The sequence below is a fragment of the Bidens hawaiensis genome, unplaced genomic scaffold, assembly GCF_021521415.1.
Source record: "Bidens hawaiensis isolate Kalapana, Puna unplaced genomic scaffold, B.hawaiensis_p1.1 tig00017943_1, whole genome shotgun sequence".
NCBI lineage: Eukaryota > Viridiplantae > Streptophyta > Magnoliopsida > Asterales > Asteraceae > Bidens > Bidens hawaiensis.
In genome coordinates this window covers 189618-211974 of record NW_027492708.1, presented here as the reverse complement: position 1 = coordinate 211974, position 22357 = coordinate 189618, and the positions used below count along the sequence as shown (strand labels likewise).

Below are 22357 nucleotides of genomic sequence, written 5' to 3'. Positions count from 1 at the left end.
TGAGGGAGGATTGAAATCCAAGAGGACCATTTTGATGCTGTCAACATTTTTTACTGATTATTTAGTTTATTTTTTTAACTTTCTAGTAATTGTCTTGATGGAATCAGTATTGTTTAATAGTTTTAAATAATTAGTTCTTAGTTTTCACCACTTTCAGTTTATGATAATTTATCGATGCTTATTAAATTTTACATGGAGCAACTTTTTTTTTTCCTGAACAACAAAATTTTCTACCTTTACCTTGCATATGTAAGGACTTGAACTCGCAACCTCACATTTGCGAGGGGGGACACCAGACCAATAGTTCATGCAACACCTTAATCGCCTTTATCAATATGATCGTCTATAAAGTTGCTATGCATATTGCACTTCTAATTTGTTTAAGCTTTATTCTTAGTGTGTATTGTGTTATTCTTGTTTGTATTGTGTTATGAAACCTGTTTAAAATGAAGTTTCACTAATTTTCTAGTGTTAAGTTACGGAGTTTATGTATGTTGATAGTAATTAAGGCTTATAATTTATAACTTTAGGGTTTGTCAGTCAGCTTTAAGGTCTTTCAAAACTGATTATATTTATTTATGTCTAAAAATTAGAACTATTGGTTGGCCCCATGAACCTTAGGTTCGTAGTTTGCTTCATCATTCTATTACACAACTTGGGGATCTCTATTATATTTTTATTTTTAACAACTCACAAACTCTCTAAAACTACCTCAATTATATCTTTTTTTCATTACCACGGGACTTGAACCCATGTCCTCTTAGAAAGGAAAATTTTATCCAACTTCTTAGTATCGCTAGGCCAAAGGCCTTTTGGTTGGCCATCTCTACGTGTATAGAAAGATAAAGTGTGAGCAAATGAATGCAAATTTTTGAATTGGGTTTAATTAATTACAAGTCATTGAATTTTGAGGTTTTATGCTGCTATTGGGTCTCTTTACAGAGCTGATGACTTTACCTTTAATTTGTAAGATTGATCCAGACATCTTGAATCAGTTTTCTAACATGAGATTGATCCAGATAAACTCTAATAATTTGTGAACCTCAAGTTAAATTTTACTCATATTCAAGAATTGAGGTGATTTATTCTTGATCATGCCTATTGCCTAATCGTCTCTACATATTCAACTATACTTTATTCTTCTGGTTTTCTGCCATCCGTTTATACAACAGCGAGCGCCCGATCCAACATCTAAAGATGGTTAGTGTCACACCACTAAAGGGACGGGCGTGAGGTGAGCTTGACATCGAACACAATATACGCAACAAAAATTAAAACCAAACTTTTGTTTCATATATAACTTGTTTAACATTTCACACAAAAACCAACTATTGTTTCACAAAATTATCCGACTGCAAGGATTAGGTGTCTAAAAGTGTATGCTCACTCTAATGGACTATCCTTAAGCCCACAAACCCAATCCTTTCCATCCTTATGACCACCTGTGGAGAATCTTTGAAAAGAATACACTAGCAAAAATGTATAAGTGTTCATGATATTCAAATATTTGATATTGGTTAATGAAAGCCGAACCCCATTATATAGGGGAAGAAATACAAAGAGATAATTACAAATAATATCAAATCTCTAAAAATCTTCTAAAGATGTATTTTATATCAAATATAATCCTAATATAAATATATCCTTTAATAGTCCCCCATAGTTTGAGCGTGTTGGGGACGAACACTCAAACTATTACGAAATTCATGGAACAACTATCGAGACAAACCCTTTGTGAAGATATCTGCATACTGAATTGAAGACGGAACATGAAGAACCCGAACATGTCCAAGCCGGACTTTTTCCCGAACAAAGTGAATATCTATTACCACATGCTTTGTGCGTTGATGATGAACAGGATTGTGGGACAGATAAACAGCAAAGACATTATTGCAATACACAATAGTTGCTTTCCGTAAAGGCACATTAAGTTCCACCAGTAAATTACGTAACCATGTTGTTTCATTAACAGCATTAGCAACTCCCTTGTATTTCGCCTCGGCACTCAAATGAAAGACTGTCGGTTGACGTTTGGATGACCATGAAAGCAAATTATGGCCCATAAACACACAATAACCTGACGTAGAACGTCTAGTATCAGGACACCCACCCCAATCAACATCTGAATAAGCCGTAAGAGAATCAGTAATAGTCGGTACAAGACGAATACCATAGTCAATCGTGCTACTAAGATAACGAAGAATTCTCTTCATAAAAGCGAAGTGAGAATCCCGTGGAGCATGCATGAATAGACAGACTTGTTGTACGGCATATGTGATATCGGGACGAGTGAATGTTAGATATTGAAGAGCGCCGGCCAAAGTACAATAGACAGTTCCATCTGAAAGTAGCTCTCCAGTCGTGGCACTCAACTTAGCAGACGTGTCGACCGGCGTGGCACATGGCTTGCAATTTGTCATTCCGGCCCGCTCTAAAATATCACGAGTATAAACCGATTGAGATGAAAAATAACCCCGATGAATCTCGTGTTGCAGTTATGCCCAAAAAATGTTGCAAAGCTCCCAAATCTGTCATTGCAAATTCCCTCGAAAGAGTAGTGTGATGGTTTGAAGCAGAGAATTGTCTGAGGCGGTTAGAATTATATCATCGACATAAAGTAACAGATAAGCTTGTTTATTCCCATGCTGGTAAATAAAAAGAGATGTATCACATGCACTACAACGGAAGCCGTGCGAAGTGATATACTCCGAAAAGCGCGTATACCAGGCGCGTGGTGCCTGTTTGAGGCCATATAAGGATTGCTTTAATTTGCATACATATTTGGGAGCATTCGGATTAACAAACCCCGGTGGTTGATACATATAAACCGTTTCCTGCAAATCACCATGAAGAAATGCGTTTTTAACATCGAGCTGACTGATCGGCCATGACCGAGATACAGCAATGCTAAGAACCGTCCTAATCGTTGCCGGTTTAACAACCGCGCTAAATGTATCATCACAATCAATACCCACTGTTTGTGACTTACCATTCGCTACTAATCAGGCCCTGTATCTCTCCAATGATCCGTCAGATTTAAACTTATGTCGAAATAACCACATACAACGGATGATCGGCTGGTCGTGGAACAAGCTCCCACGTATCGCTTTCCATTAACGCCTTATATTCGTTGTTCATTGCATCACACCAATATGGGTCTGATAGAGCCTGGGTATGGGTAGTAGGAATAGGTGAGATAGGTGGTGTAGTAGTAACGTTAAGGTTAAGCCGAGAGATACAATTTTGCGCAGGTGGTCATTGGATATGACGAGGGATGGGTGGCATGGATTGTGCAAAAGCAGGAGTAGGTCTGGTAGAGGGAGGAGTTGGTGGTGCGGGCCGGGCTGATAGGTAGGTTGGACGGGGGAAATAGAAGCGGGGGTGTTTGGCTTTGGTGTAGGAGAGGGAGAGGTATATATCGGGTGAAAAAGATGGGGTGGTTGATCATCCAGGAAGGAATAAGACTCAATAGATGGTGAATCATGAAATGGGAAGGAGTTTTCATCAAAGATGACGTGGCGGGATACTAAAACTTTATTGGTTTGAGGGTCGTAGCAACGATAGCCACGATGGTCTGCACCGAACGGATCGTGGGGAGAGTTTGTGGGGCATGGTGGCGGAAGTGTTTGGGTAGCACGCACATCCAAAAACCCGAAGGTGATCATAGGAGGGGTGGCGAAGATATAGGGCAAAGTGAGGAGTGGAGAAGTTTAAACGTTTGGTAGGAAGGATATTATGTAAGTATACGGCGGTGTGTAAGGCTTCAACCCAAAAGGAGGGGGGGAGGTGTGCATGGGTAAGAAGAGTGCAGACAATATCGTTTAAGCGACGAATCATTCATTCCGACCGACCATTTTGTTGAGAGGTTTGGGGACATGAGAAACGAAACACGAACCCGTGTGTATTTGCAAAAGATTTGAATTCATGGTTATCAAATTCACCACCTAAATCACATTGAAAAGCTTTAATTTTACAATTAAATTGTGTGAAAATAAGTTGATGGAATTTGGAAATTGGTAAAGGTTTCGGATTTGAATTTTAGTGGGTAGACCCAAACAAAATGGGTACAGTTGTCAATTAGGACCATATAATATTTAAAACCCGATTTACTAGGAACTGGTGACGTCCAAAGGTCGCAGTGTATAACGTCAAAGGGAGCATAAGTAATAGACATAGAATCATAAAATGGTAGTCATTTATTTTTAGATAACTGACACGAATGACTTAAAGGTAAAGGTAAAGTAACACGTTTATTACAAGAAATAGAAAAACGGGAATTTAATAAATGCAAGATAGATTCGCCTGGATGGCCGAGGCGGTTGTGCCATTGGTTAGGTGTAGAAGCAAGGAATGTTGATGCAGATGCTGGTTCAGTGAAGGGATAGAGATCACCCATGATATTGTGGCGGGAAAGCGGGGCTTCATTCTGGAAATTCTTCACAGTAAAACCAAATGGGTCAAATTCAACAAATGTCTAATTGTCAATTGTGAATTTACGAACAGATAATAGATTTTTAATTATTTCAGGTGTGTAAAGAATATTGTTTAGGGTATAGGCTCGGTTAGGAGTGGGGTGAACAGCGTGACCAGACCCATGTATTGGCATATGATTACCATTACCAACGAATATAGATTTGTATAGGAAAGGACGATAAATGTGTTGAAATTTTACCTGGGTCTTTGGTAAGATGTGATGTTGCTCCCGAATCCATTATCCATGGGTCAGTTCCATTTATATGGGCTTGTTGCATTACACTTGCCAAATCAGATGGGCTGAAGTCAGAAAAGCCAGCAAATTGACTAGTTGGGTTTGGACCTGAGCTGCCACTTGGGCCTGCAGTAGGTGGGGCAGAGGGAAGTGGGCTGCTGAAATTTGTTGCATATTGGGCTGCAAGATTGGCAGTGTGTAGTTGCTGGGCTTGGGCTGCAGCAAGATTGGTAGCATGAATTTGTTGGGCCGTGGCTTGTGTTGGAGTGAATCCAGACCACCCTCGGCCGAGGTGGGGTTGGGTAGGGTGGTGGAGACCATCCCGGCTGCCAATAAGATGGCCATGGACCTCCGTAATTTTGACCAAACCAACGACCACGTCCACGTTGATTACGACCTCTGCCCCGCGTAAGTTGACCCCGACCTCGATACGAGTTAGACCCGGTGCTCGTGTATCCTTGGCTGCCGTGAAAATTATTACCAGAACCTCGTCCATTGCTTGGTTCATCACTTGTCGCGGCAAGTACGGCTTGGGTATTTTGTTTTTGAGCGGCAAGACGTTGTTGTTCGAGGTCGATTTGAGTAAGAGCCTCGTCCCATGTAGGCGTGCCTTGATTAATAATTGCTCCAACTACGTCATACTCCTTTGGAAGACCCCGAACTAATTGAAGAACAAGGTTTCCTTCGCCAACAGGATGGTCAAGATCCGCAAGTTGATCGGCTAAATTCTTTAACTTCTGACAGTAGTCTTCCATGGATGAACAAGAGGTGAGCAATAAGTTGGTAAATTGTTGTTGGAGAGCAGTGGCCCGAGCCCGTTTGTTGTTGAGGAAGATAGTTTCAAGTTTCAACCATACGGAATAAGCAGTGGCATCGTTTTCGATTACGCGGTCCAAGAGTTTATCGGATATAGTGCTATATATCCATTGTAGAACATTTCAATCTAAAGTCGTATTAATTGTTTATTGGATTACATCGAAACAGAAGGCAAGCGGGGCCGCTACCCCTTTTTGAATCGCAAAACCCAATCTTTTAAAAACTATATTTGCTGGAGGATCGGTACCATCTATGTGTTGAGAAACCTTGTAAGCCTTGGCGTGAAGCTTGAATAGCTTGGTCCAGGAACCGTATAAAACGGTTTTTCCGTCAAGAGTACGGATCTTGGTCTGAATGTTTGTTACAGAGTATGCCGGGTGGAGAGACTTATTCTTGGTGGAGTTTGAAGATTCTGCGTCGTCTCCCATGATGAACGATTGAAACTATTTGTATAGATACCAAAAAGAAGAAACAAAAGACGGAAAAAAAAAAAAAACTTCTTGTGTATATATGGTGATGGTTTACGATGTGCTGAGAAAAATAAAAGACAAAAAAAGGATGACTCTTTTGTATGTATATGGTGGAGAAGGAGACAAAAGACAAAAAAGATGACCCTTTTGTATATATATGGTGGTGGTGTTTATTGTGTTGCCATGACAGGAACGAAAGAAAGAAAATCGAAAAGAGTAAGGGTTAGGGTTTAGCTAATTGAATACCATAAAAGTGTTCATGATATTCAAATATTTGATATTGATTAATGAAAGCCAAACCCCATTATATAGAGGAAGAAATACAAAGAGATAATTACAAATAATATCAAATCTCTAAAAATCTTCTAAAGATGTATTTTATATCAAATATAATCCTAATATAAATATATCCTTTAATAAAATGGTGATCATAGTTATGAATCAGGCTATTTCGAAAAATAGTTTAAATGAAGTAATGAACGGTGAAACTATAGATTGCCCATGAGTAACCAAATATGATACACACTAGTCAGTCATATCACCCATAGGACTAGAGATGTTCAACGAAACCGGTTCCTGGAATTGAACCGGTGGACCCGAACCGGTTCCTACCCGTTTTTTGTAGGAACCGGACCCTATCTGATTCAACCCGATGATCCGTGACCGGTTCTTGCATTTCTGAGTGGGGGCGGGTAGGAACCGGAACCGGTTCCTAACCGTTTTTTTGGCCGTCTTTTGACCGTTGGGGTCAAAAATAGCTGTTTTTGACCGGTTACGGTACAGGAACCGGTAAGAACCGGTTAGATAGGTTAGGGGTCCGAGGGTAGGAGAACCGGTTCGGTTCCCTAACCGGTTCGAGCCTGGAACCAGTTTAAAAGGGGGTTTTGAATATAGGAACCGGTTCCGGTTCCTAGTCCCAAACCGTTTTGAACATCTCTACATAGGACTAGCCCTGTCGTGCAAATTACCGATCTGGTTTACGTGCACTTATAGCCTGAGTGTTTTCTTGTTAGACTACCATACAACCGAACTCTTTTAAAATCAAGTAAACAGTTTCGAGACAATAAGATCTCGTTTCAAAAGAGTTAATCCGTATTCATCTTAGTTATAGCTCGGTAAAAAAGATGAGCAAGTTTGCCTTCTCTGGGGCCAATTATATGGACAACAGGTCTTTTCCTAATCAGTTGGTCTTCATCGTTCTCTTGGATCTAATTGGGTCAAGTTCCAGGTTAAAATCCATTTAAACAATGGGTTTCGTTCTGGGTCATATATATAGCTTTGCAGTTTGTCGTAAGCGTGACTAAACATGCAACTTTTAAACATGATATTCAAAATTTGGCACAAACCAAATAACCATCCGTGGAGTATCCATAATAGAGAATTCTTGGGGTGTTTTTAGAAGAAAATGGTGATGTGAAGAAGAGATCGTATGATGTGAAGGAAAGGTGGTAATGAAAGATTCTTATGGAAGAATGCATAAAGAATGTGTTTGTAAAGAAAAAGATAATGTTTTTTGGGGCCAAGTGTCATGTAATCACTCAAAAACACCCATATGAACACCATCTATCGGTGATGTTCTAATGTACTTAAAAAAGTAATTATACCATTTTTTTTCTAGGACATGAGAAATGGAATTTTAAAAAGAAAAAGAAAAAGCAAGTGTCTGTCGTGGTCGGCCGCATATATTGAAGAATATAATATAATATATTATTCTGCTTTTCAACGACGACCGTTGACATGCAATGAATCAAATAATTAATAAGTGCTCAATTCACTTTCTCTGAAATCCAAAGAATCAAACATTCTCTAGCTAGCGTTTAAGTAAACAAGCAAACAGCAAACCAAACCAAACATGTCACATGTGAAGCGGATTAAGCTGGGATCACAAGGACTAGAGGTATCCGCTATCGGACTAGGATGCATGGGCATGTCTGGAGGCTACGGCCCAGCAAAACCTGAAGAGGACATGATCCAACTCATCCACCACGCCGTTAACTCCGGCGTCACTCACTTCGATACCTCTGACGTCTACGGACCTCACACCAATGAAATCCTCGTCGGAAAGGTTAGTTGTTAATTAGTTGAATGTGATTTGTAACTTCATGTGACTGATTTTAATTGTGTGTGAATTCAGGCATTGAAGGGAGTGAAGAGAGAAGATGTTCAGTTGGCTACGAAATTTGGGATCAAGTTTGGGGAGAGTTTTGGTCAGGTGGAAATCCATGGTGAACCCGAGTATGTGAGGGCGTGTTGTGAGGCCAGCTTAAAGCGGCTTGGTGTTGATTATATTGATCTTTACTATGTTCATCGCATCGACACAAAAAACCCCATTGAAATCACCGTTAGTCTATTCTATTGTTTCACTTGATCCTTTTTATTAGGACTGGAAAGCGGATCGGGCAAGTTTGGGTCAGAATGGGTTGATTTAAAAAAAGGTTAATTGGGTTAATGCCAATTGAAACGGGTTGGTGGGCCAGAACAGGCTTCAGGTTAGAAGGGGACAAGTCAAAACGGGTTTCGGGTCAAAAAAATGTTTTATTTTTTAAATTACGATACATTTCAGCCTTGCTTCTGGTTTTCTTTAGGTGTCGGTTATGCGCAACATAGGTTACATGTATTTAAAAGCCGGATACGCGCATTCTGATGCCAGTTACCCATACTAGGGTTTGAAATCGTGCGTCCAACACTCTGCACGAGCAACCGGCATTGGTAATGCCTGTTTAATGTCGGTTACGTGGGTTCAGGGGACGGTTACATGTGCAGAGCCGGTTATTTTAAGAATTGGATTTTTATGATTCCAAATTTCGATTATTTAGGATGAAAATAAATGGATTTTGAAATGAATATGTTTGCAACAATTTCCACTTGTATGCCCTTCAATTTTCACAATTTTGTTTGATAGATGGGAGAGCTGAAGAAGCTTGTTGAAGAAGGTAAGATAAAGTACATTGGTTTATCTGAGGCTGGTCCAGCAACCATTAGAAGAGCACATGCTGTTCATCCGATCACAGCCGTACAGCTGGAATGGTCTTTGTGGACAAGAGATGCAGAAGAAGAGGTTATTCCTACTTGCAGGTAAAAGCGCCATTGAGTTAATAAAGTAATTAGAAAACAAGAAGCTAGCTATTGTAATGTTAATAAAATATGTATACATCATTTACAGGGAATTAGGAATTGGAATCGTACCTTTTGCTCCGTTGGGTAGCGGGTTCTTTGCATCAGGTCCGAAGTTGATGGACAATTTGGCGGATAATGATTTAAGAAAGGTACATATTAGTTATTAGCTATTATACTCAATAAGCTTTGTTCATCATAATCATTTTATTTTTCTTATTTTGAAGATAATACCAAGGCTACAAGGCGAGAACTTTGACCACAATAAACTTGCATACGAGCGAGCGAGTGAAATGGCACAAAGAAAGGGGTGCACCCCATCGCAGTTGGCACTGGCTTGGGTCCTGCACCAAGGGGATGATGTAGGCCCGATCCCTGGTACCACCAAGATTGAAAACCTGAACCAGAACCTTGGAGCATTAGGTGTTAAGCTCACGGCTCAGGACATGGCCGAGCTTGAATCTATGGCTTCGTTCAAAGGTGCCAGAATGCCCGAACAAATTTTGGTGCATAGTTACAAGAACTCGGACACTCCACTCTTATCCTTGTGGAAATCCAAATAAGAGCATCAGCTGGCTTTTTTTGTATTCACTTTTTGTTGGCCATGATCCTAGTAAAGGCATGCCTTTAATAATGTTGTTTTTTTGAGTGTTTTTGTTGTCATGTAATATGATAAGTCTCCTGTGTTTATATATATATATATATATATATATATATATATATAACTCATCATATTTTGTGCAGTCAGCATTTTTAAATTTATTTTGTATTATAGTCAATTTAAATATGTTTCATGATAGCTATGTTAATAGAATATTCTCTGTACGGCAACGATTGCCGTTAGTGAGTTCTTCATTGTTTCAATATAAAAGTCACAGCAAATGACTCACTGGAAACAACAATGGAAGTACCACAGCTGAAACTAGGTTCACAAGGTCTGGTTGTTTCAGCACAAGGGCTGGGCTGTATGGGCTTGTCCGCCAACTACGGATCACCAAAACCTGAACCCGAGATGATCAACCTCATCCACCGTGCCATTGACTCTGGTGTCACTTTCCTTGACACCTCCGACTCCTACGGCCCTCACACCAATGAAATCCTCATTGGCAAGGTCCACAACCAAGTTCTAGTTATAGTATTGTACAGTTGCTATTGTTGCTTATTTTTAGTTCAATTTTAAGGAATAATTTATCTTTTACAGGCTTTGAAAGGAGGATATAGAGAGAAAGTACAAATTGCTACCAAATTTGGCATACGATGGATCGATGGAAAGCCGGACGTTTGTGGCGATCCAGCATATGTCCGGTCAGCTTGTGAAGGTAGCTTGAAAAGACTCGATGTTGACTGTATTGATCTGTACTATGCTCATAGGATTGACACTCGTATCCCAATCGAAGTCACGGTCTGTCTTTGTTATTCTCAACTGTTTTATATTATTTTACAAATGGTGTTTCTTAGTAACAATTTATATGTGACAAACTGAAATGAAAAGATGGGAGAACTGAAGAAATTGGTAGAGGAAGGTAAAGTGAAGTACATAGGATTATCAGAAGCGTGTGCTTCAACAATTAGAAGGGCTCATGCTGTTCATCCAATAACAGCAATACAGGCCGAGTGGTCTATATGGGCGCGAGATTTGGAGGATGAAATTGTGCCTACTTGCAGGTGATCATTATGGGTTGAACTTTTTTTATTTTTAGGTGCTTTTTTTGGCTTAGTTGATGTACATTTTATCAAAAACCGAGTTATTTCAGAATACAGTTTTTTTTTATTAATTTACCAGACTAAAAAAATACTTTATATAGAATATAACTCAGTTTTACTTTAAGACTTATATCGAAATGTCAAACAAAAAAACTAAACCAAACTTTGTATTTACGTTTTAAACAAAAATAACCAGCACAAGTTATTGAAGGAAAATCAAACAAAATATTGAATAAAAAGAAGAAACGAACTCAAGTCTGTTGGTTGAATAAACAAACATGGACTTTTTTTCAAAGTCTGCTACCCTGGTTAGAAGATTACCTTCAAACCAAAAATGTTTAAAAAACCACCTATAAACGCTTTTCAATCTCCTAAAACAAAACCAAAGGGCCTTTGGCGTAGCAGTATTCAAGGAGGTGTGGGTACAAGCCCCTGCAAAAAAAAGGTTTAAATTAGTAGTAGAGTTATAGAGTACGTGAGTTACCATTAACAAAAATCATTAAAAAAAAAATTATTTTTAAGAGTTTTTATGTACTTTAGAGAAACATGAGTGTGACAAAATCAAAATCCACACTTTGCTGCTAATTTTGATGGTCTGTTTTGCAGAGAACTTTGTATAGGGATTGTTTCTTACAGTCCTATTGGCAGGGGATTCCTGGCAAGTGGTCCTAAATTGGTGGAAAGCTTGACTAAGGGCGATTTAAGAATGGTATGATACGTGCATTATCCAAAAGTTGTCGGTTATTATACTCTTTGATGTTAAACAAACTTTCTACATACCTTTAAGTTGTATTAAAACTTGTGCAGCTTCATCCAAGGTTTCAAAATGCTGAGCACAATAAGGTTGTATTCGAGCGAGTGAATGAGATGGCTACAAGGAAAGGCTGCACTGCGGCTCAACTAGTGTTGGCGTGGGTGCACCATCAAGGAACAGATGTGGTTCCAATTCCAGGGACTACTAAGCTTGAAAACTTGAACCAAAATGTTGAAGCTTTGTCTGTAAAGTTGACACGAGCGGAGATGGTGGAACTTGAATCGTTTGGTTCAAGTGATGTAGTGAAGGGGGAAAGATATGCATACCTGCAGTATACCTGGATAAATTCAGATACTCCTTCATTGTCATCTTGGAAAGGTATTTAAATTGAAATAAGTTGGCTAATACGAGTCATATACTTGGTTACATGTATTAGAATTTAATAACACGCTTTAAAGACTGATTTTTATGGATCTTTTTCATGTGTTCATCAGTCTTAACAACTTCCAAATTCTTTGTTTGGATGGCAAATGCATATGTCAAAATGGGTAGGTTTTCTGTAATGCTTGAGGTCAGATTATGCTTATCCGAGAACACTTTCCGCCATTTCTTTAGCTCTTTGTAATAAATAATTAGTGTTAAAAGTATTAAATCCATAAAACACAATTATATCCCAAAACATCAATTGAAGCACTTGTTTTGTGTTTAGTTGTAATGCAAGCTTGGTCCTGATGATATTACCTAACCAATCTACTATATTTAAGTGAAAATCGAAATAGAACTTGTATCATAACAAGTTAACAAACGTGTCAATACGTTGAGGTCGTGGCACGAACTTCGAGGTAATATATGTGATCGGGTGTGATTGGATGAATGAGAATTCATCCCATGGCCACCTATTTATAAGCATAAAACGTGTTCCTTCGCGTAGCGCGAAGGAATTTCTTTTTGTTCGTTCGCGTAGCGCGAACGGTTAATTAACCGCCTCAGGTTTCTTTTGTCCTTCACGTAGCGCGAATGATCCCTTTGCGTTGCGCGAAGTAGACCAATAGGTTGGGTGAGTTGACCATTAGGCTTGCCACATGTCACCACGTGGTGGCACGTGTCCTATGACGTTGTAAAACGCCATAGAGCCTATGGATCTAGTCGCAATACCGGTACGTTAATTCGTGTTAATCAATACGTTAATGGAGATTAACACATTAAGCTCTGGAGCAAATCCGGCATGATAACATTACAAAGATAAATTATGGCACAGATCTCTATGCATTTCACTATGAAAGGCCTCTATATATAGGCAGGTCTCTATGCATTTCACTATATAGCCCACTCATTCGTTAACTATACTAACGAATGAGGTCTTTCCATAGCGAATGACCTCCCATCGCTAAACAACCTTAGCGAATGGGTATAATTTAACGGATGAGCCTTCATTGGTTACACTGTAGTAACGAATGGGCTCTTACATTAACGAATAAGCCTAGTCTTTAACGAATGAGACCCATTCTCTAAACACCCTTAGTGAATGTGCCTTTATAAAATATAAAGACTAAACTACTCTTAGTCTATTTGAACAGCTGCGTACACCAAATCCATGCACTAACAGATGTGTTGCCACGTGTTGTTCAAGGACACGGTTACTTCGTGGCTACTTCGCGTAGAACGAAGTGTTTGAGTCCAATTCCTTCGTTTCACGCGTAGGCATAAAAATTTCAAAATTTTCATTTTTAGTCTCTGGACTTTGGTAGCTCGTCATGTATTGATCAAACTTCCATCATCCAAAAATACTAAGGCAGCTCTCTCAAGCGACTTGCAAAGTGCGTCATCAAAGCGTCACATTACGCTCTTCGGCCGTGCGCGTTAGGTGCTTTGCACCCTCCACTAAGACTATTGAGAGTGGTTAGCAACATAAGAATATTACTACGGAAATTATTTATCTTATAAAAAGCTTCCAGGTTTTATAGTTCTAATGTAGGAGGAAATCTCTCTTTCCTATTTATAATCATATGGAATGCTTTTAATTTCTTCCTTCCTTTTATGTGGGATGGACTTTCTTATCTTCTTAGCATAAGATGTTTATCTCATATCCCATTACTTATCTTATGAATATTTTTGGTCCTTAATCTTTATAAATTTGTTAAATTTGGACCAAAATTATGAGAATGTTGCATATATAAGCATCCTTTTTTCCCCTATGATGATAACTCATTGATGTAAACCAGGCATTAACAATAAATGGTTACTTTTTTGGAGCCAAAAGGGCTCATCTTTGTATGGATTGGTATTTGGTTGATATTTGTATGTAAACCAGTAAAAGAGACCCTTAGTGGAAAAAGTAGTCCCATTAAAAGCCATGGACGGTGGTGAAAGAAAAGATGCACCATGTACAACTCTTGATATTTGAGTTCAGACGAAAATGTAAATATATAAATATGTAATATGGAAACTTGAATAACTTTTGATGGGAACTTCTATTCTCTATATGATGCAGCAACCAACAATTTGAAGACTTGGTCTTTGGCGTCTAACTAGTAACCAACTTTTCTTTTTGTTTATTAGTTTTTCAAATGAATTCAAAGGTAATTACTCTACACGTTTGAAATTGGGTAATTATTTGACAAAAGGTTTTCAAGAAAATGTAAATTTAATGCATCACAGTGATACTTCTAGGTAATGGGTTGTTTTTTTTTCTTTAAGGGCCCCCCAATAACTCAATTGTCAGTTCATATTGGGATAGTAATTCATATATTTCATGGAAGTTCTACTTGTTTGATACCATTTAAAATGATCACAACCGTTCATCATGAGATAGGAAGCCTACCTGATGTATACAAATTGACCAAGATATGATTTAGTTGAGGCATCCAATTTGAGGACGTTTGCTTCAACTTAAAGTCTATATAAGGCCACACATGTGTGTATGTATATATGCTATCTTATTACCACATAAAAGATAGTATCACAATTTGAAAGCACATCATGAGATATAATATTTGCAACAAATTTCTACACCTTGTTCCTTCTGTCTTGTCACTTCTATTGGTCTGGTTAAAAATTACATCTTCCACTCCCCTTGGCCATCAACTGGTAGCAGCCACGGGAGGAGAACGATATGGTAATTATAAGTGCTTTGATAAGGAGAGAGATGCTCTTCTTAATTTCAAAGCATACATTCATAAAGATCCCCATGGCCTTCTCTCTACATGGGCAAATGACAAAGAAGAAACAAATGATTGTTGTAAATGGAGTGGGGTCACCTGCAATAACCAAACAGGTCATGTTACAACCCTTAAATTGCGCTCTGGAAATCTTGAAGGTAAGATTAGCCATTCTTTACTTAACTTAAGCTATCTGAACCATCTTGATCTTTATAGAAACTCTTTTAGGGGAAGCATTCCCAGATTCATTGGTTCCATGACTCAGTTAAGGTCTCTTTTGGTATGAATGATTTTACTGGAATGATTCCTCCAGAACTTGGAAACCTCACAAATTTGCATTTGCTTTCACTTGACTACTTGAGTAGTTGTACAACTAAAAACCTAGATTGGTTATCTCATTTATCTCAATTGGAAGATCTTGATATCATGGACTTATCTGGGCCAAGCAGATAATTGGGTAAATGTGATTTTATCTCTTCAAAAGTTGTCATCTTTACGTTTAGGGGGATGTGGCCTTTCACAGGTCATGCATCCATATTCGTATTCTCCTATCAACTCTTCTTCATCTATTGTTACCCTTTATCTCGAGGTAAACCATCTCAACTCGTATATGTATCATTGGTTGTTCCCATTAACTAGCAATAGACTTGAACTTCTTTTTATCTATAGCAACAAGTTGAATTGGATTCCCATATACCTTGGAAATCTTTGTAGTTTGACCTCTTTATTTATTGGTAGAAACTCCATGCCTGTCAGATTTCCTGATTTCTTGAATAACATATCTGGATGCACATATGTTACATTAAAAGAGTTGGGTGCTTCACGTGACCAATTTACAGGGTCATTGTCAGATGATATTGAAAACCTTTCGTCCTTGCAATACTTGCAACTTTCCAATAATCAGTTAAATGGCAATGTAAGTGAAAAAGTATGGGAGTTACTCAATCTTCGTTTTCTTTTCCTTCAATCCAATTCTCTTAAAGGTGCAATCTCTGAAAACATAGGAAAATCAAATATTGAGATTATAGATCTTTCAAACAATTCACTCGAAGGAGTTATTTCCAAAGGTCACTTGTCAAACATGTCCGGCGTAGAGATGATTGACTTGAGTTCCAACAAATTTTATCGTCATATACCGGATTCTCCACCCACTGTGAAATGGTTAGACCTTTCCAAAAACAATTTCTATGGAAGATTATCCTTTTTGTGCCATATTGCTGATGGTGCTTTACTTTTTCTTGATCTATCAAACAACTCGTTGTCAGGACAAATTCCAAATTGCTTGTGGCATTTTAGAAATCTACAAGTTCTTAATCTAGGGTACAACAAATTATCTAGGCTTCCGGCCTTTGCTGGATCTTTAGTTTCTCTTGAGGCGTTGTATTTAAACAATAACAACTTCTCTAGAGAACTGTCTTTGTCACTAAAGAATTGCAGTAACTTAACCTTTTTGGATTTGGGTGCTAATAGGTTTTCAGGTAATGTGCCTTTTTGGATCGGGGAAAAGTTATCATCATTATATGCTCTTCGCCTAGCATCAAACGAATTCTCTGGAACCATCCCTTTACAATTATGTCAATTAGCAAAGCTACAAGTTCTAGATTTGTCAATGAACAACCTTTATGGAACAATCCCTGCATGTCTTAGTAATCTCACTACCATGGTTCAAGATGGTTTCTCGACTCACAAGATTTTGCGTTATTCTACTTATAAAAGGTTTGACTTTAGTGAAAAGATTGTTGACCGTGTGATGATCCACTAGCAAGGAAATGTACGCGTATTTAGCAGCAATCTAGGATTAGTGAAGATTATCGGTTTATCCATAAACAATCTAGCTGGAAAAATCCCAGATGAAATATCCGATCTTCATAAAGTTATTGCACTAAATTTGTCAATGAACAATCTCTGTGGAGAGATTCCATCTAAAATTGGTTTAATGAAAGAACTTCAAATTTTAGATTTGTCTAAAAACAATCTTACAGGAGGATTACCATTGAGCATGTCTGAGATGACTTTATTAAATTATCTAGACGTGTCGTATAATAACTTATCAGGAAGAATTCCATCTAGCACTCAACTCCAATCCTTTGAGCCTTCAAGTTACACTAGAAATGAAGGACTGTGTGGACCTCCACTAACCAAATATTGCCATGGAGATAAAGAGTTAGATGTTCCACCTCATAATGGTCAAAGTGAGGCTGAAGATGAAGACATAGATGAATTTCAAAGATGGTTTTATATCGGTGGGACAACTGGTTTTGTTATCGGATTTTGGACGGTGTGTAGTTGGTTACTTTTTAACCGTCGTGAGAGACATGCTTTCTTTCAAGCTATAAATAGATTAGAAAATTGGATTTATGTAAAGGTGAGAGTATTCATTACAAAATTACAAAGGACTACAAATCCATAATTGTATTTTAGATCATCCATTTTTTTCTCATGAACGTTCAATATTTTTTGAGTGTTTCGTTAGGATGAAATCAATTACCAGCAAACTGAATTTTCACGTTGTTAACGATACTGGTGAACCCGTGGAATTTTTTCATCATGTTGGAAGTTTTGAGGGGTCAGCTGTCTATCATCATATATAGAAGAAAGAAATTTGCCGAGTCACATAATAGAAAGATGAACCAAATTAAACTATAAATACATAGAGTGGTTAATTTTTTCAGGCGTCAAAGTTTTTGGGCTCGTATGAGTCGGGTCATGTCAGATAAATAAAATAAAATATGACTTTCATAATAAAATACATCATCTACATTCAATAAAATAAAAAATCATTTTAAATAAAAGGAGGTATTGTGTATGTAAGAATGTTAATTGAGTTAGCTTTCTTGGCTCATTCTATAAATATTGTTCGGCTTCTCTATTAATCAATGGGTTGAGTTATTTTACAAAGATCAACAAAAATAAAACGTATAAGAAGCTATAATTAATTGACATGTGTAAGTAGGGATCGCCCAAAGAAAAAAGGGTATAGAAGTAATAATACATATTTTCTCTCTTCATATGTAAGATACGTGTTACTTCTCCCATAACGTTAAAAAATTAGAATTGTTGTTTTAAAAAAAACAACCAAGGCGTTAAAAAATTAGAATTGTTGTTTTAAAAAAAACAACCAAGGAAAAATGTTAAATATATTTTTATGGATAAAAAACAGGAAACGATTTTCCATTTTTTGTAAATAAAATACAAAAGAAACGTGATGTATATAAATTAAAAATACACACAATACCAAAAGTATTAGCTTAGTCTAGTGAAAAAGTGTATATTTTATAATCAAAATGGTTATGGATTCTTGTGTGAAAAAAAAAAGACAAAAAAGCAAAAGACGTCCTTTATTTTTTAACGTTTTTTCAATTGACGTCCTTTAACAAAAGAAATGGCAAAAGACATGCATTATGTTTCAAATTCCTTTCACGTTACATCCTTTGACACTAACCGAGTTAAACTTTTTCGTTAAATATAGTCATGTTGCACATGAGGGTAAATTTGTCTTTCTACTCCTTAAGTGGCTATTTGTGTAGATTACTCAAAGTTTTGAGCCATACTGAAAATACTTAAATAAAATAAAGATAAATAAATATTTAATATATATATTTCTCTCTCTCTCCTCCCTACACTCCCGTAACCACCGCCTCACATAGAGAACAAGGTTAAGCAAAGAAGCATCACCGTAATCACCGCCTACACCCCATTTTGAAACTGTACCACCGCCACCATCGTTTTCGTATTCCCCGACACCACCATTGTTCCCGTATATCCCCACCCCTACCTCCAGCGGCAACCACCACCACAAATCACATATGCTTCTCTCCCTCTCACTCTAAACCCCCTGTGACATTCGTTAATTTTCGATTCGTGTTCATATTGTAAACCCGACCCGTTAGGTCGTTTCGATGTATTAAATATATTTTAATAAAGTGATTCCCGACATTTAATGTTCATTATTCGTTGTTCGTTGTTTATAAATTTCCGAACCTTAGCGTTAATCGAGCCGCGCGAGTAAAACGCGTAAATAATCCAAAACCGAAAACTTCATAATTTAATTATAAAGTTTGGGTTAAAAATGTAAACTTCAAATACTTATTTAAAACTTAAAAGAACTTAAATTATCTTTTAAATGGTTATTAAAACTTGAGGGACCAGAAATGAAAATAATTCAAATTATATTATTAATATACCCAACCCTAGCCGCCGCCCCCCCCCCCCTTCCTTGTTCGTTTTTCCGGCGGGGCCTCCGGCCACCGGAATCCGGCGCCGGAGGTGGCCGCCACCCCCTTAAAACACATTTTTTTTCCAAATTAAATATATAAAAACGATTTGCCGTCAACACTAAACAATAACTAACTATTTAATTGCGTTTAACATCCGTAAATCACCCCGTAATCGTTGCCGGAAAATCCGGGTAATCAAATCAAGGCATTTAACGCTTAGACGCTCCGATTAGTTGTATAAATAGGGACCTAAGCCTTGTTACAACTCGCTCATAACATTCTTTCCCTCTAATTCTCTCTACAATAGTCGTAATAATCCGGCAAAGCTTCGGCTCCGGCGAGTTCTTGTTCTTCACCAAATCAACACCTTTTGAGGTAATTGTAACATGTTTTTGATTAGTTTTGATCCAATAAACAAAAACCCTATACTAATTTAAACACACATGAAACAGAAACTGAGATTGAATTATTAGGGTTTATGTTCTTCATGTGAAGAAGATGAACCTGAAGTATTATATATATATAATGATTCTTAACTCTTAAACGAATATCCTTCTAGTTCAACTGGTTAAACTCAACTCCTCGCAACCATGAGACCCGGGTTCGAAACCCGGGTCATGCTCATTTTTTGGTTTATAAACTGTATTGTTATTATTATTATTATTAAAATCCATTTCAAAGCTAATGGTATATTTAAGTATTAAAAACCATACTATAAACGAATATTGTCACCAGAGCAGTTGGATAATACCCAGAACTTATACCACCAAGACCCGGGTTCGAAACCCGGGTCAATCGCATATTTTTTTTATTAAACATTTTTCCGGTTAATATTAATTAATAAATCATTTTAATCAATTAATAATCATAATAAATTTATAAAAACCTTTTTAAATTAAATAAAAATTATGTAAATTAACTATAAAATATATCTCACCATTTTACATATAAATATCAAGTTTCTCGTTTTCATAAGTCGTTATTAAAAATCGTGTAATAATCGCAAAGTAAACTTTAATTCTCTAAAAATCGTTTTGTTAAAGCAACAATTATATTTTCGACTTGTAAACAATAGTTCAAGCTTTTCGAACATATAAACTTTGTTTTCTCTCCATTAAAGTGCTTAAATTGTACTAATAACCAAGTTGTCTTTAAAACATAAATAATAATATAATAATCTAAGAGCCATAAGATTCGTAATAAAATAATAACTATCTTCTAAAACTATCATACAATTAAACAACCTTAAAATCCCGATGGAATAGCCGTTAAAAGTCATGTTTATTCTTATTTATAGTTCGTACGGATTGATTGCTTCGGTTCCTTTGACGCCTCCAAGTTATTCCTATTCCTTTTTCACTTCAATTACTAAGGTGAGTTTTTCACCACCCCTTTTTAATGTTTTAATGTTTTGGGGTAGCATATGTATCCTTATAAAAATTCAAGCATTGTTTCTTCTATTACAAAACTACAATTCGTATATGAACTTGTGTGTTACTTGTATTACTTGCACGAATATTACTTGCACGATTGGGAAGCCTCATTAAGTATGATCATACGCCCCCCCCCCCCTTGCACTCTGGTCCGTTTGTATCGAGTGGAAAAGGGCCTCATTATCCAAGTATGTTGGTTGTTACCAATTGGAAATGACCTTACTTGTGCGATTATCCAAGTACGTTGGTTGTACCAACTGGAAAGGACTTTCTTGCTCGTTTATCACATGTCTATGAATTGTATGGTTTTTATGTACGTATTTAAACTGTGGAAACTCACCAGCTATATTTATAGCTGACCATATTTTATACATATGTTACAGGTACCGTGATTAGAGGTTGAAGTGTTGAAGACACTTAGATTACTTAGGGTATTTCAATAAAAGAACTATTGTTATGATTATGTTTTGGTTTGAACTTGTATTGTTACTTTCGAACTTGTGTTACTTGGCTTATTAAATGAATTAATGTTATTATGGTCACTTAATAGTGCCACGTGTGTTTGAGCAATCTGTACGTCACACTCGGGCGTTTCCGCTTAAGCCAGGGTGTTACACCCCCCCCCCCCCCCAATTGTAGGTATTTCTCTCTCTAAAGAGAACCCCAAATCTCATATTATGACTAATTTATCGGGGGTTTGAGGTTCCTATCTCTCATCTTACTTTCTCTTTGCTCCAATCAAACTAGAACTCGAATGATTTGAAGATGATGGCTAGTAATGGAGAACATGAAGATGGAGCCATTGACCCTAGTCGGAGACAGAAACCAAGTTGATTTTAGTAGACAAAGAGACACCCGCCCCACTTCTCGGATTCGGGTCTTTTGTCGACTGGAACAACAGAACAACAGCCAATCCGGAGGAACCAGAGGAGGCGGCCAAAACAGACTCAGACCCAAATCCTCTTTTACAATGCCGGCCGGCGTTGGGAGGAGAGAGTGATATATATATATATATATATATATATATATATATATATATATATATATATATATATATATATATAGGTCAGGTTATAATATGGATATGAAATATAGTTTTTGTAGGAAGGATATGAAATAATCTTATTTATTAATTTTGAACATGAAGGGTTGAGATTAGTTTAGGCGGAAATCATATGTGAAAATAAAAGGAAGAGCATAAAAGGAAAAACACATTTGTTGACTTTCTCTCTCCACATGCAAGGCACATGCCAAATTCCCCCATCATTTTAAAACGTCCATAACTTGTTTTTTTTACGACGTGTTTATTGAAAAATAAATTCACCATAATAACGAGTGTCTTTTTATCTTTTATATGAGTACCATGTTGTTAAATAAAAATTAAAAAAAAATTAGTGGGTTTTTTACGTATTGGTTTTACCAAAATTGTGTTTTACGAAATTGTGTTATACAATTGAATTTATCATTGTGTTTTTTTTTTCTAATAGTGTTTTTTTCTATTGTGTTTTTACATTGTGTCATACAATTGTGTTTTTTATTGTGTTTTTATCATTGTGTTTTTTTTTCATAGTGTTTTTTTCGATTGTGTTTTTAAATTGTGTTTTTCATAGTATTTTCCATTGTGTTTTCTTCGGCGGCCGTTTTCCGGTGACTTTTTTTCGGCGACTTTTCAGTGAATTTTTCGGCGATTTTTCCGGCGAAATTTCTCAGGGATTGTTTTCCGGTGACGACGACTTTTCCGGTAAAATTTCCATAGACTTTTCCGGCGAGGTAGTGGCGGTGGGTGACGGTTGTGGTGGCGTTGGAGTGGTGGTGGTTGTAGGAGATGAGTGAAGAAAGTTTTTGTAGGAGTTTTATGTAAGTGAATTTTTGAAATTAATTTAAGTATGTTTTGTGATTAAAGTAAGTGAGTTTTGATTTTAAAGTGTTAAGACTAAAATACCCTCCTTTCTAGTCTTTTTAGAAAAATCAAAATTTTTATTT

General features: G+C 37.1%; 2 protein-coding genes and 1 pseudogene across 2 annotated transcripts; all 3 read left to right on the top strand.

The window, feature by feature from the left end:
* The first annotated feature begins 7817 nt into the window (after positions 1-7817).
* LOC143555022 (auxin-induced protein PCNT115-like) lies at positions 7818-9794 on the top strand. The gene is made up of 5 exons (XM_077044663.1): positions 7818-8059; positions 8129-8335; positions 8897-9069; positions 9158-9260; positions 9336-9794. Exons 1-5 carry the CDS (start codon positions 7847-7849, stop codon positions 9669-9671), a joined length of 1032 nt encoding a protein of 343 aa, XP_076900778.1. The 5' UTR covers positions 7818-7846; the 3' UTR covers positions 9672-9794.
* Positions 9795-9976: 182 nt separating this feature from the next.
* LOC143555023 (putative aldo-keto reductase 2) lies at positions 9977-11954 on the top strand. Its single transcript, XM_077044664.1, has 5 exons — positions 9977-10219; positions 10310-10510; positions 10601-10773; positions 11419-11521; positions 11620-11954. The coding sequence occupies exons 1-5, from the start codon at positions 10010-10012 to the stop codon at positions 11950-11952; spliced, it is 1020 nt and encodes a 339-aa protein (XP_076900779.1). The 5' UTR covers positions 9977-10009; the 3' UTR covers positions 11953-11954.
* A 2591-nt stretch (positions 11955-14545) lies between these two features.
* On the top strand, positions 14546-17134 carry LOC143555031 (receptor-like protein EIX1; annotated as a pseudogene).
* Positions 17135-22357: the final 5223 nt, after the last annotated feature.

Excerpts from the sequence above, each read along its gene's own strand:
- LOC143555022 (XM_077044663.1), top strand. The coding sequence starts at position 7,847 with ATGTCACATGTGAAGCGGATTAAGCTGGGATCACAAGGACTAGAGGTA. Across the intron at positions 8,060-8,128 it reads ATGAAATCCTCGTCGGAAAG|GCATTGAAGGGAGTGAAGAG; the intron begins GTTAGTTGTTAA and ends GTGTGAATTCAG. Across the intron at positions 9,261-9,335 it reads CGGATAATGATTTAAGAAAG|ATAATACCAAGGCTACAAGG; the intron begins GTACATATTAGT and ends CTTATTTTGAAG.
- LOC143555023 (XM_077044664.1), top strand. The coding sequence starts at position 10,010 with ATGGAAGTACCACAGCTGAAACTAGGTTCACAAGGTCTGGTTGTTTCA. Across the intron at positions 10,511-10,600 it reads GTATCCCAATCGAAGTCACG|ATGGGAGAACTGAAGAAATT; the intron begins GTCTGTCTTTGT and ends TGAAATGAAAAG. Across the intron at positions 11,522-11,619 it reads CTAAGGGCGATTTAAGAATG|CTTCATCCAAGGTTTCAAAA; the intron begins GTATGATACGTG and ends AAACTTGTGCAG.